The sequence below is a fragment of the Canis lupus genome, chromosome 21 (genome assembly GCF_048164855.1).
Source record: "Canis lupus baileyi chromosome 21, mCanLup2.hap1, whole genome shotgun sequence".
In the NCBI taxonomy this organism is placed as follows: Eukaryota; Metazoa; Chordata; class Mammalia; order Carnivora; family Canidae; genus Canis; species Canis lupus.
Window position 1 is genome coordinate 9,754,499 of NC_132858.1, and position 17,339 is coordinate 9,771,837.

General features: G+C 65.0%; 2 protein-coding genes across 4 annotated transcripts; one reads left to right on the forward strand and one right to left on the reverse strand.

Moving 5' to 3' along the window:
- Positions 1 to 392: 392 nt before the first annotated feature.
- On the forward strand, positions 393 to 14,067 carry TRPM5 (transient receptor potential cation channel subfamily M member 5). Its single transcript, XM_072792029.1, has 23 exons — positions 393 to 404; positions 620 to 848; positions 1,371 to 1,639; positions 2,514 to 2,697; positions 3,782 to 3,846; positions 4,011 to 4,202; positions 4,571 to 4,673; positions 6,270 to 6,388; positions 6,692 to 7,222; positions 7,301 to 7,424; positions 7,687 to 7,832; positions 8,078 to 8,190; positions 8,406 to 8,498; positions 8,593 to 8,851; positions 9,213 to 9,331; positions 9,525 to 9,657; positions 9,777 to 9,951; positions 10,913 to 11,066; positions 11,530 to 11,711; positions 12,003 to 12,135; positions 12,770 to 12,842; positions 13,119 to 13,173; positions 13,460 to 14,067. The coding sequence occupies exons 1-23, from the start codon at positions 393 to 395 to the stop codon at positions 13,564 to 13,566; spliced, it is 3,570 nt and encodes a 1,189-aa protein (XP_072648130.1). The 3' UTR covers positions 13,567 to 14,067.
- A 604-nt stretch (positions 14,068 to 14,671) lies between these two features.
- Positions 14,672 to 17,150, reverse strand: TSSC4 (tumor suppressing subtransferable candidate 4). 3 transcript variants are annotated; one of them, XM_072790387.1, is made up of 4 exons: positions 17,010 to 17,150; positions 16,085 to 16,188; positions 15,777 to 15,914; positions 14,672 to 15,686 (listed from the first exon to the last, which is right to left on the reverse strand). In XM_072790387.1, exons 3-4 carry the CDS (start codon positions 15,892 to 15,894, stop codon positions 14,932 to 14,934), a joined length of 873 nt encoding a protein of 290 aa, XP_072646488.1. In that variant the 5' UTR covers positions 15,895 to 15,914; positions 16,085 to 16,188; positions 17,010 to 17,150; the 3' UTR covers positions 14,672 to 14,931. The 3 variants fall into 3 exon arrangements, with proteins under 3 accessions (XP_072646488.1, XP_072646485.1, XP_072646487.1); XM_072790384.1 differs by having other exon boundaries at positions 14,672 to 15,914; XM_072790386.1 differs by having other exon boundaries at positions 14,672 to 15,914; positions 16,915 to 17,041.
- Positions 17,151 to 17,339: the final 189 nt, after the last annotated feature.

The following is a 17,339-nucleotide window of genomic DNA, read 5'->3' on the forward strand; positions in this document are numbered from 1 at the left end:
CCCTGGCCTCAGCACGTGGGTTCTGTCCCTGCAGAAAGGTCCTCATGCAGGATGCTGGGGGCACCTGTCCTGGCAGCCCCGCGGCTACTGCGGTCGGGTCGGGGCCCGGCCTGTGCCGGGGCGAGATCGAGTTTGGAGGGTCTGGGAAGAAGCATGGCAAGGTAAGCGGCTGCCCTCCCCGCGCCCCGTGCCCCTTGGCCACCACTGAGGGCTCGCTGCAACTCCTGTGCTCGCTTCCTGCCTCCCCTAACTCTACGCACCCCCACCCGGTGTCTGCTCACTCTGGGGGTCATGTTCAGAGCCCCTAGGCCGGCAGAAGTTCGGAGCTGAGAGTGTCCTCTGCCCCCACAGGGCACATCCAGGACCCCTCCTCTGTCCACCCCTAACCCCCCATGGAAAGGGAAGCAAGGCTCAGACACGAGTCAGGGCCGCCCAGGTCACAGGGCAGGTCAAGGCAGGACCCATCTGAGCCCTGGCTTCCTGCTGCCACCTGCCCCTAGAAAGGGTTCAGCTTCTCTCCTAATGCTGGCAGCTCCCCGCCCCGCGCCCAGTGCCCCCCGGTGCCCCATGCCTGGCATGCCCCACCTTGCACCCTGAGGCCACTGCCCCCCATGCCCAGTGTCCCCCCACCCTGTACCCTGAGGCCACAGACCGTCCTACCCTGCAGTTTGTGAAGGTGCCCAGCAACGTGGCCCCCTCTGTGCTCTTTAACCTCCTCCTGGCTGAGTGGCACCTGCCAACTCCCAACCTGGTGGTGTCCCTGGTGGGTGAGGAGCGGTCGTTTGCCATGAAGTCCTGGCTGCGGGACGTGCTGCGCAAGGGGCTCGTGAAGGCGGCTCAGAGCACAGGTGAGGCCCCACCGGGGCCCCAGGACCCTGCCATGCCCCCTGGGGAGTGGAGCACCCGCCCGCTGACCCTGAAGCTCCCTGCAGTGGGAGCAGCTCCTAGGGAGGTGGGGGGGGGGGGCTGAGGTCCCCCAGGAGGTGCGGGCTCACCCCACTGGCCTCGGCCAGACACCCTGGGGGCGGCGGCTCTGTCTGCACCCGTGCCTGCAGTGGCCCCGTTGTCCTCTCCGCCTCCCTCCGGGCAGCGTCTGGCTGGACGGTCCTGGGGTCAGAACCCGAGCACCGGGCTTGTGTTGGGGCGGCCGAGCCAGCAGGAAGGCCAGGGCGGGACGTGGGGTTTCCCAGCCCCCTCACTGCAGCGGTGATCGTTGGACAGCAAAGGAAAAGCTGACATACCCCCCAGGCTGAGGGCCTCATGATTGGGAGAAACCCTCCCAGGCTCTGGTCCAGCTCAGACCACGGGACAGAGCAGTGGCCCACTGTCCAGGGTGGCCCCCGGGGCCCACTCCCAGCTGACACCCACAGGCCCGAGAGGTGCCGCGGCTCCACGGGCCTGGGGCCCCGGGCCTGCCAGCTGGGGGCAGTGGGACCTCGGGGACCTCGGGCACACAGAGCTCCCTGCCGCAGGGGCCTGGATCCTGACCAGCGGGCTCCGCGTGGGCCTCGCCCGCTACATTGGACAGGCGGTGCGCGACCACTCGCTGGCCAGCACGTCCACCAGAGCCCGAGTGGTGGCCATTGGCCTTGCCTCGCTGGGCCGCGTCCTGCACCGCCAGCTTCTAGACGATGCCCGGGTGAGCATCTGGGGCGAGGTGGACTCAGGAAACAGGGAGACTCACGGTCCCCAAGTGTCACCCACCCCAGGGTGGGAGGGAGGTTCCCCTGGGAAGCCACATACTCCTGGGGAGCAGCCTAGAAGGCTGACTGCAGCCCCCCACTGCTGCCTGCTGGATATTTGGCAAATAGATCCTGGGGGCCATCATATACCAGGGCTGTGGGGGACAGAGCAGCCCCTGCCTTGGGGGCTCATGGGCCTGGGAAGGGAGGCGGGCACCCTGAAGGGTTGGGATACTGAGGTGAAGCTGTGGCAGGGGAGCAGGGCAAGGGAGGGGGAGTGGAGGGAGCAGGGGGAGGGGAAGGAGGGAGGGGAGGGGGAGAGGAAGGGGGAGGGACAGAGGGGACAGAGGGCGGGGGAGAAAGAAGGAAAGGAAGCAGGAGGGAGGAGGGAAGGAAAGCCTAGGAGGAGAGAAAGAGGAAGAGAGAGGGGAGGGGGAGGAAGGGGAAAGCAGAGGAGGAGGGAGGAGGGGCAGACCCGCAGGCGGCCAGCAGGTGGCAGCATTGCCCAGGGTCCATTGCGGGGGTCAGTGGGTCTGGGCACAGAGCAAGGCCCTGCCCAGGACAGGTGCCGGGCATCCCCCGAGGCCTGACCCCTCCCCCAGTGGCCTCCACTCCCACCCCAGGGTCTGTCTGAGGCGGGGTGGTGAGCGAGGGGAGCTTCTACCCGCTCTGTCCCGAGGACCCACCCCCCCTGCCCCCCAGCCCCTGGGCCCCAGGCACAGCTGCGCCCCTCCCTCTCCCCCTCCCTCTTCCTGGGCTGGGGTGGGAACAGGCGGAGGGAGGAAGCCTGGCCCAGGCCTCACGCTGTGTTTGGGGTTGGGGGTTGTCCAGGAGCACAGCCCTGTCCACTACCCGGCGGACGAAGGCGGCAGCCAGGGCCCCCTCTGCTCCCTGGACAACAACCAGGCCCACTTCATCCTGGTGGAGCCTGGGCCTCCCGAGGAGGGGGACGGCCTGACCCAGCTGCGGCTGAGGCTGGAGAAGCACATCTCGGAGCAGAGAACCGGCTACGGGGGTGAGGCTTGCCCCAGGGAGGGGGCAGGGGTGTGTGGGGGGGGACAGGACCTCCAGGTGGGCAGAGGAGGGCCCTTGAGGCTGAAGGCACAGCACTGCCGGGTGCGGAGGCCGGGATGCTAAGGCCGTCAGGGCTGGGCAGCTGCCAGCGGGTTGGTGGGGGCACAGCCACATGGGAGAGTATCGCAGGTGTGTTTGCACAGGGACCCCCCCTGCCCAGAGGCTCTTTCTGTGGGCTCAGGGCTTTGGAGAGAACATGGATTTGCAAGTTTTGAGAGGCCCATTTCCCAATACCGGCCACGAGGTACGCTGCCACCAGAGGGCAGTGTTACCTGAGGAATAGGCGCCACTGCTGCCAGGGGTGGGTTTGAAATCCAGATTTATTAAGAAATACCTGGTGTGAAACAAAAATTTATACACAAAACATATAATTGCTTATGATATTTATGAGCAATATAAAATATTTACTGAGTGTTCTTTTAAAATGAAAACACAACCAAAGCCATGTTTAAGCCACGTAGGTGGCGCGGGGCTCTGGGCTGCTGGAGCCTGGAGGGCCCCCACACCCCGACGTGTCCTTCAGATTCAATCAGGACGGGAGCCAGAGGGGACCAGCCAGGGGCCTGGTGGTCCTGGCCTCCCCAGCACCAGCCAGTTTCTCATTCGGAAGTCTCATTTCTGATTTATGGTTGGGGGATGAAACCGGCCAAGGCCCCTCCTTTACCTCCTTGGTTTGCCTCTGTGGGCCTCAGATGGTCTGCAGTGCGGCCAGTAGAGCTTCCTGACGTGAGGGGATAGATGGGGGGGACCTAAATGTGGCTGGTGTGGCCGAGGAGTTTAAGTAGCCGTGAGTGGCCGTCCTGGACAGCGGGGGTGGAACGGTGCCCTTGTCCCCAGGGGGAAGGGGCATGTGTATGCGATATGCAGCCTGGAGCGCACACGTCACTAGCAAAAGCCCCTGGACCAGCATCTGCCCAGAAAATGTGGTGGGTGGATAGTCTGAGGCCCGGGGGGCCCACAGGGAGGAGGCCAGGGTCTCCACTTGCCGGGCACCGGGGCAGACCTCACTGGTGCTCTGTCCGCAGGCACCAGCAGCATCGAGATCCCTGTCCTCTGTCTGCTGGTCAATGGTGACCCCAGCACCCTGGAGGTAGGGCAAGGGAGGGGGGGCCTGGCAGCAGCCCCCAATCTAACTATAGCTGCCTGCAGGGCCCTGCCCGGCCTGGGACGGGGCACCTCTGGCACGTGGGCATGTGGGCTCAGGAGGGCGCCCAAGCTGATGTGGGGTCCACTCTCCCCACCGTGCCGCCTCAGAGGATTTCCAGGGCCGTGGATCACGCTGCCCCGTGGCTGATCCTGGCGGGCTCGGGGGGCATCGCGGACGTGCTGGCTGCCCTGATGAACCAGCCACACCTCCTAGTGCCCCAGGTGGCTGAGAAGCAGTTTAAAGAGAAGTTTCCAGGCGAACATTTCTGCTGGGAGGACATCGTGCACTGGACGGAGCTGGTAGGAGCCTCCCAGGGCCTGCAGGGGCCGAAGGCCCTCCTCCCGGCCCTGTCCCCTCCTCCCGGGTGGGGCTGGCCCTGGGGGACACCCCTGCAGGTGCCTCTGTGCCCCTGCCCCATGCAGAAGGTGCCAGCTCCTCCCTCTCCCCACAAAGCCTCCCAGCTGGCTCTGCCTCAGGCCCTCGGAGCAAGCCCCCCGAGGGAAAGGGCTAGGGTGGCGCTGCCCGGGTGCGCTGGACAGTGAGCTGGCACACTTGCCAGGACCCGCCTCACACGCCATGTGCCCAGCTCGTGCCTCCCTCCATGTGGGGCTCGTGGCCTGTCCCCTGCCCCCAGGGCCACCTCAGGGCCTTTGTCCTGGTGTCCCAGCTGCAGAACATCACCGCCCACCCGCACCTGCTCACCGTGCATGACTTTGAGCAGGAGGGCTCCGAGGAGCTGGACACAGTCATCCTGAAGGCGCTGGTGAAAGGTGAGGGCCTGGGCGGAGGTGGGGTGGCCGGCCGCTGCTCCCCATGGCCCTGGGCTCTGTGCCTGGCCTGGGGCTGCTTCCCACACCCTGCCCTGTCATGGATCTAACCCTCCAGGGTCTGGCAGGTGAGGCAGGGCCACCGCCCAGGTGCAATGTCAGCAGCCGGGACCCCTGGCTCGGTGTCCCTCTGCTAAGTTTGCACGCACACGTGTGTGTGCATGAGTGCCAGGCCTATATGCATGCGTGTCTGTACATGCACCTGTGTGAGTGCCTGTGCCTCCCTATAGGCGTGCATGTGTCTGTGCACCTGTGTGAGTGCCTATGCCTATCTATGTGCGTGCACGTGTGGACGTACATTCACCTATGTAAGTGCCTGTGCCTATATGCGTGTACATGTGCACCTGTGAGTGCCTGTGCCTATGCGTGTGCTCGTGTGCGTGCGCCTGTGTGAATGCCTGTGTCTATATGTGTGTGCATGTGCATGAGCCTGTGTGATTGCCTCTATGTATATGCGTGAGTGCCTGTGCATGTATGTGTGTGTGCATGTGCGTGTGCATGTGTGAATGCCTGTCTATATGTGTATGCATGTGCATCTGTGAATGCCTGTGCCTATATGTGTGCACGTGTGTGTGCATGTACCCATGTAAGCGCCCATGCCTATATGTGTGTGCGTGCTCGTGTGCGTGTGCCTTTGTGAATGCCTGTGTCTATATGCATGTGCCTGTGTATGTGTGTGCCTGTGTGCAAAGCTCAGCACTTGCTTTTCCAGCCACACGCATAACTAGAACGACATATAGAGATGACATGCAAATCCGTAAAGGGTCCTGTGTTGGCAGGTTTTACCGTAATTTAAGAAACTATTTCGAGTGTTCAATCCGGTGGCTTTTAATCCATTTGCGAGTTGTCAGCCACCCCACTGTCTAATCCGGATGGTGTTCATGGCCCCGGACAAAGGCAGCACCCGTCAGGCACCCTGGCATCCACCGACTTGCCTCTGGACAGACGGATGTGTCCGCATGGGGTCGGTCCTTCCATCACTGGGCAACAACATGCGTCCATCGGCTCCTTCCTCCCAGCCCGGTGTTTCTGAGGATCGCGCACACTGCAGCACCTGTGGGTGCCTCGTTCCTTTTTAAGGCTGAGGGATGCTCCACGCCAGGACCCGCATTTGTCTCTGTGTTCCTCTCTCGACCACGTGGGCTGTCCTTCTGTCCAGCTGTCACTCGATACCTTTTGCTCTTGTGCCAAGGGACTGACTTCGGGGGAGCCAGACAGACCCAGGCCCGGAGGGGCAGTTTGGGGCCGGGCCACCCTGGCGGGAGGGGAAGCTCATCCAGACAGACTGTCCACTCACTCCTGCTCCGCTCACCTGTCCCATCGGGGTCTCGGGGGCTGGCGCTCCTGCCAGGGTCCCCAGCACCGGCTCCTGGGAGTCTTGCGATGTCATGAGCCCCTCACTATTGTCCAGGGGGTGTGAAGCCGGCTGCCGTCCCCTAGCCAGGGGGACCGCCGCCTGTCCCATCGGGCCTGGTGCCCACCAGTCCTGATGGCCCCAGGTTCACCGTAACCTCCTCACCTCCCGCCCGCTCTGTGCAGCCTGCAAGAGCCACAGCCAGGAGGCACAAGACTACCTGGACGAGCTCAAGCTGGCTGTGGCCTGGGACCGCGTGGACATCGCCAAGAGCGAGATCTTCAACGGGGACGTGGAGTGGAAGGTGCCCACCCGCCGGGCAGCTCATGCCTCCAGGCCTCGCTTCTCGCTGACTCAGGGCGAGGACCGCACTGAGGGCCACTGGTGGGCCCTTCCCCGCTCGCTGTGCGGGTGACAGGGAGCCCAAGGCACCTGCTGGGGGCTCCTCACTCAGGCCTCCCAGGGGGATGGGCCTGCCCAGTGCCTGGGGCCTCGTGGCCGCTCAGAGGGACAGGCTGGGGCGCGGGAGCTGGGGGGCTCCCTGAGCACTGGCTCCCGCTCACTCTGCCCGTCTCCCCCACCTGGGCATGTCCCGTGGCGGCCCCAGTCCTGTGACCTGGAAGAGGTGATGATGGACGCGCTGGTGAGCAACAAGCCGGAGTTTGTGCGGCTCTTCGTGGACAACGGCGCTGACGTGGGGGACTTCCTGACGTACGGGCGGCTGCAGCAGCTCTATCGCGCCGCGCCCCCCAAGAGCCTGCTCTTCGACCTGCTGCAGCGCAAGCACGAGGAGGGCCGCCTGACGCTGGCCGGCCTGGGCACCCCGCAGGCCCGAGAGCCGCCCGTGGGCCTGCCCGCCTTCTCCCTGCACGAGGTCTCGCGTCTGCTCAAGGACTTCCTGCACGACGCCTGTCGCGGGCTCTACCAGGAGGTGAGTGTCCACTGGCGGGGAGGGCCGCAGCTGGGCCACCAGGAGACTGACGGGCCTGTCCTCCAGGAGCGGGGACCAGCCAGGCGGCCCGAGGGCCGGAAGTGGCCGCTGGATCTGAGCCGAAGGAGTGAGAACCCCTGGCGGGACCTGTTCCTCTGGGCCGTGCTGCAGAACCGCCACGAGATGGCCACTTACTTCTGGGCCATGGTGCGTTGGCCCCGGACTCCTGGGGGACCGGGCGGTGGGGGGGGAAGGCAGGTGGCCTCCTCAGACCCTGCCTCCTAGGGCCAGGAGGGGGTGGCCGCCGCTCTGGCCGCCTGCAAGATCCTCAGAGAGATGTCGCACCTGGAGACGGGGGCCGAGGTGACCCGCACCGTGAGCGAGGCCAAGTATGAGCAGCTGGCCCTGGGTGAGCCACTGGCCTGGCCCTCAGCCCACCAGACGCCCCTGTGGGTCTGTGGCTCCTCCTAGTGGGGAGGCGGACCCTAAAATTCCAGCATCGGACAGACGGGTAACTCCGACGTGGCCTTGGGCACACCCCGGGTCCTGCAGCCGGTCGGGCATTTGGGGTGACTGGCAGGGGAAGGAAGGGCCCCAGCAGGTCAGGCGGGGAGGCGGGTGCAGCCTGGGGCCGCGGCAGTGTGGGTGCCAGCGGCCGGTGCCCGGGCCAGGCCTCTTCTCCGAGTGCTACAGCAACAGCGAGGACCGCGCGTTCGCCCTGCTGGTGCGCAGGAACCGCTGCTGGAGCAGGACCACCTGTCTGCACTTGGCCACCGAGGCCGACACCAAGGCCTTCTTTGCCCACGACGGGGTGCAGGTGAGCCTCTGGCTTCGGGGAGGGCAGATAGGAGGCGCCCGGTCATGCGGGGCAGGGGGCGCGGTGCGGGGGGCTCTACTCCTGGGAGGCGCCCGCCTGGCTTCCTTCTCCTTGCCCCTGGCCAGCCCCCTGTCTGCCTCCGGCCTCAGCACGGCCCTCCTGCGCCCCCAAACCCAGCCTCTCCCCGTAAAGGGGTCTTCCCCGCTGGGATGCCTGGGAGGCCAGCGGCTGTGCCTCTGCTTCAGGCTTTCCTGACCAGGATCTGGTGGGGGGACATGGCTTCGGGGACGCCCATCCTGCGGCTGCTGTGTGCCTTCCTCTGCCCGGCCCTCATCTACACCAACCTCATCACCTTCAGGTCTGTTGGGCGCAGGAGGCTGCCGGCTTGCCAGCCGCGGGGGGGCCCTGGGCTTCGCGGTGCCGGCGGTGGCATGTGTCCATGGCTCCCGCATCCAGCATCTGTGCGGGCCCCGCTCAGCGCGCCCAGCGCTTCCTTGGGTGGCTGGTGCTTGGGGCTCCGCAGGCACCTCCAGTGCCCTTCCCGCGGGTGCCGAGGGTCCCCTGTGCTTGCAGTGAGGAGACTCCGCCGCGGACAGGCCCCCGGGACCTGCAAGAGCTGGACAGCCTGGACTCAGAGAAGAGCCTGCTCTGCGGCCCGGGCAGCCGGTGAGGCCGTGGGGCAGGCAGGACGGGGGCCGCACCTGCTCCGGGGGGACCCCTGCCCTGCTTCACTGTCGGCTGTGCTGTCCTTGTGCTGCAGGCCGGAGGACTTGGCGGAGGCACCAGGGGCCAAGAGTGACCAAGGGCCTCGTGCTGCCTTCCTGCTCACGCGCTGGCGGATGTTCTGGGGCGCGCCCGTGACCGTGTTCCTGGGGAACGTGGTCATGTACTTTGCGTTCCTCTTCCTGTTCACCTACGTCCTGCTGGTGGACTTCAGGCCGCCTCCTCAGGGGCCGTCTGGGCCCGAGGTCACCCTCTACTTCTGGGTCTTTACGCTGGTGTTGGAAGAGATCCGGCAGGTCAGTGGAGGGCCCAGCTCAAGGAGCCCTGATCTCAGCTGAAGGCTGAGCCCTGATCCCCGCTCCAGGCTGAGCCCTGATCTCAGCTGAAGGCTGAGCCCTGATCCCTGCTCCAGGCTGAGCCCTGATCCCAGCTCCAGGCTGAGCCCTGATCCCTGCTCCAGGCTGAGCCTGATCTCAGCTCCAGGCTGAGCCATGATCTCAGCTGAAGGCTGAGCCCTGATCCCTGCCCCAGGCTGAGCCTGATCCCAGCTCCAGCCTGAGCCATGATCCCCACTGACCCCAGCCTGGGTTGGGTTGGGCTGGGCAGGGCAGGGCTGTCTCCCATGAGCCGTCAACGGACTGCCTGCCCCTCTGCCAGGGATTCTTCACAAATGAGGATACACATCTGGTGAAGAAGTTCACACTCTATGTGGAGGATAACTGGAACAAGTGTGACATGGTGGCCATCTTCCTGTTCATTGTCGGTGTCACCTGCAGGTCTGTGGGGCCCAGATGCCTGATGGGGGACACCTCAGTTGGGCTAGTGGGCCGGGCCACCTGCACATGAAGCCGCAGAAGGCCTCAGAAATCCCAGCTTGTCTGGCCCCCATGCTGTGTGTCCTCACACAGGAGGAAGCTCCTTCTCGTCTGTGGGCACTAGCAGCCCATCCAACCCCCCACCCTCCCCCAGGATGGTGCCCTCGGTGTTTGAGGCGGGTCGCACAGTGCTCGCTGTTGACTTCATGGTGTTCACGCTCCGACTCATCCACATCTTTGCCATCCACAAGCAGCTGGGCCCCAAGATCATCATCGTGGAGCGCATGGTGAGCCCCTGCCGCACCTGGCCTGCCCTGGCCCCCGGCGGCTGGCGAGATGGCGCCCCCCAGCCCGATGACCACTGACACTCTCCTCTCTTCCCCTCCCCGCCCCCCGCCCCCGGGAGATGAAGGACGTCTTTTTCTTCCTCTTCTTCCTGAGCGTGTGGCTTGTGGCCTACGGCGTGACCACACAGGCCCTGCTGCACCCCCACGACGGCCGCCTGGAGTGGGTCTTCCGCCGCGTGCTCTACCGGCCCTACCTGCAGATCTTCGGGCAAATCCCACTGGACGAGATCGATGGTCAGCACACGGCCCCGGGGAGGGGCAGTGCCTCTGAGGCAGCTGGGAGTGGGACCTGAACTTCAGGGTACAGCCAGATGGGGTCCAGTTTAGTCTCCTTTTAGAACACCCAGACATGGGGCCTTTGGGAGGGGCCTTTTGGGGCCATGTGAGGCCCCAGCCAGGAGCTAGCCGAGATGGGGGTCTCTGCGGCCAGCCCCCAGGCCCTACAGCCCAGGGGCAGCTCCAGGCTGATCTTTGTTGGTCACAGGGCCCCCAGACTTTGGGCCCCAGGAGAGAAACTGAGGTGTGGGACTGCAAAGCAGGCAGGGGCCAGCCTCTGCTTTGGGATGGTCTGGACCAGGGGCTGCCCTGGTCCACCCCTCCCCGTCACAAGGCCAGCCCCACACCCCAGAGCCTCTGCCCTCCTGGAGGACCCTGCAGGACCGCAGGCCCACATCACCCACCCACCTGCCAGAGGCTCCGCATCAGGCCCTGTGCCCCCGAGGCCAGGCCCCTGTGCTGTGAGGCCGTTGCTGACAATACCCTTGCTGCTCCTGGGGACACAGCCCAGTGCGTGCCTTACCTACTGTGTGTGTGGCCTACCAGAGGGTGTATGTATCTCCAAGGCGGCCCTCATGTGGGCTGAAGCCAGTGGAGGTTCCAAGAATTTTCCAGGACCGTGGGTACAGTGGGGGTAGAGCTGCTCTGCCTCCAGAACCTGTGGCCCTAGGTGAGACTGCGGTCAGGAGGAGGGGAACATGGGACCAGTGCCCACAGACTGACCATGGGCCTGGTGTGCTAGGACTGGGGTGTCCTAAGACAGGAACTTTCAGTGCTAAGCCAACTAATCCCCAGCCAGCCAGGACAGGTGGGCCACGCAGCCCGTGCCCTCAGAGCCTGGATGGCCTCAACCCTAGGACCAAGCTCTCAAGATCTAACAGTGTCATACAAGGTGTCCCCCCAATGCCACTTGTTTCAGAATCCCGTGTGAACTGCTCCCTGCACCCCCGACTGCACGAGGGCTCCCCGTCCTGCCCTAACCTCTACGCCAACTGGCTGGTCATCCTCCTGCTGGTCACCTTCCTGCTGGTCACCAACGTGCTGCTCATGAACCTGCTGATTGCCATGTTCAGGTGGCCCAAGCCCTGTTCTCCCTCTACTTGTGGGTGGTCCCGGTGGCCCCTGGGCCCCAGCCCTCCAGACCCGGGGCTGCAAGTGCCTCTCTGCCCCCAAGGGTCTGGGGCTTATGTGGGGAGAGGCCTGGAGGTAGGGTGTCACCCCAAACTGGCAGAGCTGGAGGAGGGTGATGCAGTGAAGGACAGGTGTGGGGAAGGGTTGCAGTGGGGGCCGGCTGCCAGGGCAGGTTTGCACTGGGAAGCCTGGGCTGTCCAGGAGAGCGGAGGGCAGAGTGAACCCCCTTCCATACACACCCCGCAAGCGAGATGAGCGGCCAGAGGCAATCACAGGAGAAGAGGTGGGGAGCTCTGTCCACGAGGACCCCACGGCCCCAGGAGCAGTCTGCGGCCGCAGAGGGACCAGGATGGGAGCACACGGGGTGCTTGTGTGTTCACCGCCGCCCACACGCCTGCCCCACAGCTACACATTCCAGGTCGTGCAGGGCAATGCCGACATGTTCTGGAAGTTCCAGCGCTACCACCTCATCGTGGAGTACCACGAGCGCCCCGCCCTGGCGCCACCCTTCATCCTCCTCAGCCACCTGAGCCTGGTGATCAAGAGGGTCTTCCAGAAGGGGGCTGAGCAGAAGCGGGTGCACCTGGGTGAGGCCACAGGGCAGGCCGCGTGCAGGGGGATGGGCGAGGTGCCAGGTGGGCAGAGGCCCGGGTCCCCTCCTCAGCCCCCAAGGCCCAGAGCAGCTGACACGGGCTGCGCCCCCTGCCCTCCCTCCACCTCATCCCCAGGGCCTGTGCACAGTAACCGGTAGGGCCGGGGGTGGGCCTCGCTGGTGCCAGGGCTCCTGGGGCCGGATACCCGCTGGGCACAGCCTGGGCTCCCCTGGCCCTGGGGCCCACCTGGCTCCAGCCAAGCCTGTGGCTACCCCGGCTTCCCAGAGAGAGACTTGCCGGAGCCCCTGGACCAGAAGATGGTCACCTGGGAGGCGGTCCAGAAAGAGAACTACCTGAGCAAGCTGGAGAAGCAGAGGAAGGACAGCAAGGAGGAGGTGCTACGAAAAACAGCCCACAGGTACACAGGGGCTTTACGGGCGCCCTGGAGCCCCCACCCCCTGGCCTGGAGACCGGGGACTGCGTCCCCCACCCCACAGGCCGCCAAGAGGGGCTGGCAAGGAGGGCGGGTGAGGTGCCTGCTGAGGGAGGGCCAGACCCCGAGTGGGGCGCCTGAGGTTGTGAGAGCCCCTCCGAGACCCCTGCCATCATCACTGCTGGGCGGCGGGCGGCTTAAAGCTGGCGTGGCCCTCCCTGCCAGTCACAGGTCCAGCCACAGGTCCGAGTGGGGGTGGCCGAAGCTGAGAGGGGCAGGGGGGCCCCTCCTTGCTCTGCGGCCTCCTGAACAAATTCCCCCCTGCCTCTGCCCCTGGGTCCCCCTAAAACGGTCTGTGCCCACTGTCCCATCAGGCCTGCGGCTCCTGCCTGCCCTCATCCCCTGCCCTCACTGGCAACCCCTTAGCCCATCACACTCCCAGGGAGGGCAGAAAGGCTCTGTACCCTGATCTGGGGATGACGGGCAAGGGCAGACCACTCCATGCAGAGAGGCCTCAGTGATCCCAAACCCACTCAAAGGGCCTGGGTGACCAGGGAAAGGAAGGATGGAGAGATTGCCCAAATGGAGAGCACCCCATGCCAACCAGCTTCTGCTACAGGGTGGACTCTGTAGCCCAGTACCTCGGGGGCCTGAGAGAGCAAGAAAAGCGCATCAAGCGTTTGGAGTCACAGGTAGGCAGGCCAACCTCATGCTCCTCTGACCTGGGGCCCTCACCCATAGCCCTGCACCCCAACTAACAGGTCCACAGTCAGGCTTGGACTCAGGAGGCAGTGTAGGGAGAGGCCCTGGGGGGTGCAGGAGCTGTACCTGCCCCCGTTAAGTGATCCCTCACTGTCCACACCTGCAGCCTTGCTCTCACGCCCATTCCCTCGAGTACAGACCCCAAAGGGGAGGGTCATAGGCTAGCAGGGGCCCCGGGGATTCCCTGGATGTTCTCCCTCCTCTAGATCAACTACTGTACGGTGCTCCTGTCCTCCATGGCCCCGAGCAGCACCTCCTGGAGTAAGTGTGTGTCCGGAGAAGACAGGGCTGCGGGAGGGGCACAGGCTTGCCTGGGGGCAGGCAGAAGCCTGTTAAGCTCTGCTGTGTCATCTGCCTTTCTGTTCCGCAAGGGGACTGGCCCAGGCCTCTGATGGCCCTTGGTGGGAGGTGGTCTTTAGGGTGGGGCAGGTGCCCTCTGCCAAAGCCCACCACCTCAGCCAGGCGTGACGCCGTGGCCACTCAGACTCCCTTCCCTGGGCCTACCCCCCTGGACACCCAGCAGCTAGGGGTCCTTCTTCCTCACCAGACTCCCAGAACTTCAAAGGTGGACACCAGCAGGCCTCTGCTGACCACAGAGGGGGTGCAGACAGCAGGAAGCACCCAGAGGCTGGCCGGCCGCTCTCAGACACCTGAGCTACTTGGACTCCTGGCACACAGGGCCCACCTCTCCCCGAGCCCCAGATCAGGATGGGCAGGCAGGGTCTTGGCCCTTAGCTGGCCATCCCAAGGCCCTATGGACACACCAACCTTCCCCTACCTCTAGTGCAGCCCTCAGTGGGATGTAGCTCTCAGCCTTGTCAAAAGAAACCACCCCTTGCCCTGCCGGGTACCCTCTCCACCTGGAAGCACGGTGGTGTATGGTAGGCCCTCCTCCAGACTGGTGGAACCTGTGGGCCCCTACCCAAAACTGCCCAGCTCAGGCCAAAGCACTTATCTGGTGGGCAAATTTTGGGGCCTGTACCTGTCTCCTATCAGACCCATGTTGCCTGTTAAAAGACTCATTTTTTTTTTTTTAAACACTAGCAGCTACAACTTCTGCTCTTTAGGACCTGGGGTCAGGGGTTTCCTACACACACTGGTTCCCACCCCTGCACACCCTCAACTGCTCACGTGGCAAATGCTATCCTGAGAAAACCTGCCGTGTGTGTGTGTGTGTGTGTGTGTGTGTGTTGGGGAGGGGGGTAGGGGCTGGCTCCTGTGCTTGCCCGAGCTACATCCTGGGACAGGATGGCTTAACTCTGCTAGGTCCTGCCACCAGGACCAAGGGAGACATCTGTGTCTGGTCTGCCTTCCCGGACACCCTCAGGGGTCCATGCACCCCAACCCAAGGTTGGGCCAGTCACACCACCAGTGCCCCTGCACACGGCTCAGCTGTTCTGGCGATGTGACCAGGACACTGGTCATCATCACACATGGCCCGGATGAGGAAGTCCCTGACCCCACTCACATTCCGGCCTCCTGGAGACCCATCTCATCACCCTGTTGGGAGCAGAAGCTGGACACCTGGGACTGTGAGGTTGCCCCCTCGAGGGCCTGGGGCCTTCTCCACCTCTTGCTCTGGATCAGGAGAGCTGGAAAGAGGGCCTGCTGGTGAACCCAGGCAAGCATTTAAAAAGCCTCCATGCCCACTGGAGATTAAGTTGAAGAGGCTCAAATGAGAGAACCGGGTGTTGGGTGTACAGCATGGCAGACAATGGCCCGAGGCGCAGGATCTACACAAACACACACACACAAAGTCTAAGCAACACCCAAAACCTTTACTGTGGCCCCACAGGCATGTGGTGGGCCAGGGTCTTTGCTGTCCACTGGCAAGCTGTCTGCTTCAGAGACCACTATCCCGAGCCCTAGCCCAGGCTGCTGGTGCCTCACACTGGCAGACCGCTGGCTCCCTTTCCAGGGCGGGGGGCCCCAAGCTCCACTCCACTCCAAGTGGCCAGTGACCCCGGCTGCCCTCCTCCACCGCATGGTCAGGAAACGCCAGCCAGGCAGTCTCTTCTCTCAAATCTCTGCACCTGGGGCCTCAGGTGTGTTGTTCTTGTTCCGGAAATGGTCCCTGCTCCGCTTCCTGCTACCATGGAAGCCAACAGTCTCCACCACTGGGGGCCCCACCGCTGACCTAGCATGGGCAGCCCCCTGTGGCACGTCCACTTCCTGTAGCCCCCCGTGGGGGCTGTTCTCTTCCTCAGCCTCTGGGCTCCCAGGCCCTGCCAGGTGGGCCAGCTCCACAGGGCCCTCGCCCCCTGCTGCTCCCAGGTCCCCAGGGGCACCCCTGCCTGACTCTCCTGCCTTCCTCAGGGCCCTCTTCCTCTCAGGCCTGGCCTCGCCAGCTCGGGCCGGTTTGGTGAAGATGACTCTTCCCTCCCCACAGCTGGAGGGATCCTGGTTGAAGGACGGCATGTAGTCTCTGGGGCCAGCCAGGCTCTGGGAGCTCAGGAAGGCCAGGGCGGCAGCCTGATTGCTCTGCTCACTGACCTCGGCTACGTTTTCCAGGCTGTACTTGGTCCAGCGCTCAGGGTGGGCCATGTAGTCAGGGATGGGGGGCAACTTCGTGGGGGCAGGGCTCTGACTGGCCCTGCCCGGGCCCTCTCCTGGACGCTGGTGTGAGGATGCTGGTGGCTGCATGAAATCCCCATGGTCACCCGGGTCTTGCCTGGCTGCGTCCTCCAGGCAGTCAAAGATGTTGCGGCTGCGCCAGGAGAAGGTGGAGCTCGTGCCTCTCAGGTGGAAGGGCTGTACTGAGGCTGTGGGGAGGCCTTTTGGAGGCAAAGGGGTCTCATCGGGGTCTGAGTCCCCCTGGGCCTCCCCAGACAGCACCCCCGGGGGCAGAGCTTCCATCTCAGTACCGCCAGGCAAGCTGAAATCGGAGTCCGAGTCACTGAGAGAGACGGTGTCGGAAGGCAGAGCGTCATCCTCTGTTCCTCGCTCGGCTTCCAGGGGCTCTCCTACCCCTACCTCAGACATGTGTCCCAGGGCCACCACACCTAGACCAGAACAGCCCAAAGAGTTCGTTTCTGAGGATTGCACCCATTTAGGACGGGCCCCTCCTATAAACCCACAGTCCCTGGGCAGGCGGCAGGGCCAGAAGGAAGAGCTATGTCCTACCAAACAAAGGACAGAGATTCCCACACCCGCCCCCCCCCCAACGTCTCACCTCCGTTGTCTGATGAACGTCTGTGCAGACACCAGAATTCTGGTGGGTGAAGTCCCGGCAAAGGCGCCCGGTGGCCTCAGTCCCGGCTCCGCTTAGCTGCTCAACTGTAGCGGGCAGAAGGTGGGAAGGGCAAATCGTCAGGGAGCACCAGGGCAAAGCGGTACCGCGACCCCCAGGGGGCGGTCCTGGGTTTCCGGGGCCCAGGCCCAAGCAGGCCTGGACGCAGACCCTTCGGGAAGATCTTCATTCAGCCCTCTTGAGCTAAGTCCAGGGGCCCGCTGGGGGTTAGGCAGGCAGCAGCCAGGGCCCAGCCCGGGGGCAGCAGCAGGCTCTGCGCTCCACGACGGCGCTCGACCAGGCGGCCCGTCCACGAGCTGCTCGGCACAGCTGCGCCACCTGCCTGGGCAAGGCAAGGGCTGCCCCTGCCTGCCGAGACGCCCCGGGACTCCACGCGGGTCTGCAGCCGGGGTCTCCGCGTCTGACCGTCAGGCCCGCGGGGAAGTGGGGGGTCAGCGGCCGCCCGGGGCATCCTTGCGGGCAGGGCAAGCCCGCGGCTCCGGCAGCAGCCTCTCCTGGCACGTCCCCGCGAGGGAAGGAGCTCCGGAGGGCGGGGCGCCGCCGCGACCTGGGGGGGCGGCCGGGCCGGCGGGCGCCCCGGGGTCGGGCACAGCGCCCCGCGACAGCGAGCGGCCGCGGCGGCTCCCGGGCTTCTCCGCGGAGGCCGGCGGCTCGGCCGGGGCAGGGCTGGGGCGCGCTCGGCCGCCCGTGGAAGCCGGCGCCGGCTGTCTCCGCCCCGGCGGGGGCCTGGCCGCACGCGGGCCGCGGCTCACCAGGCTCGGGGAGCCACCAAAGACGCGAAACACCTCGGGGATGTGGGGCGAGGAGGCTGCGAAAAGGCGACCTCTCTCCCGCGCCACAAGCCTACCGGCTCAAAGCCGCCGGGCCGCCTCCATCTTTCGCCGCGCTCGGCCTCCTGGGAAACCGAGTCTTCCGCCGGCCCGGCGCCTCGGCGTCCGCACCTGAAGAACTACACCTCCCACAAGGCACCGGGACGCTACTCCCGAGGCCTGTCGGGTCCCGTAGCCCCTGCGCATGCGTCCTCGCTTTTCTCCCTAGCCTCCCCCCTCCCCGGAAACGTCGGCTCTCCTTCGCGCAAAGAGCCGGAATTGAGGAGGGAAAGGAAGGAGGAGGAAGAGGCAGCACTGCGACTCCCAGAATGCTCCAGGACTAACGGCCAGCGCCGCGTTCCCGGGGC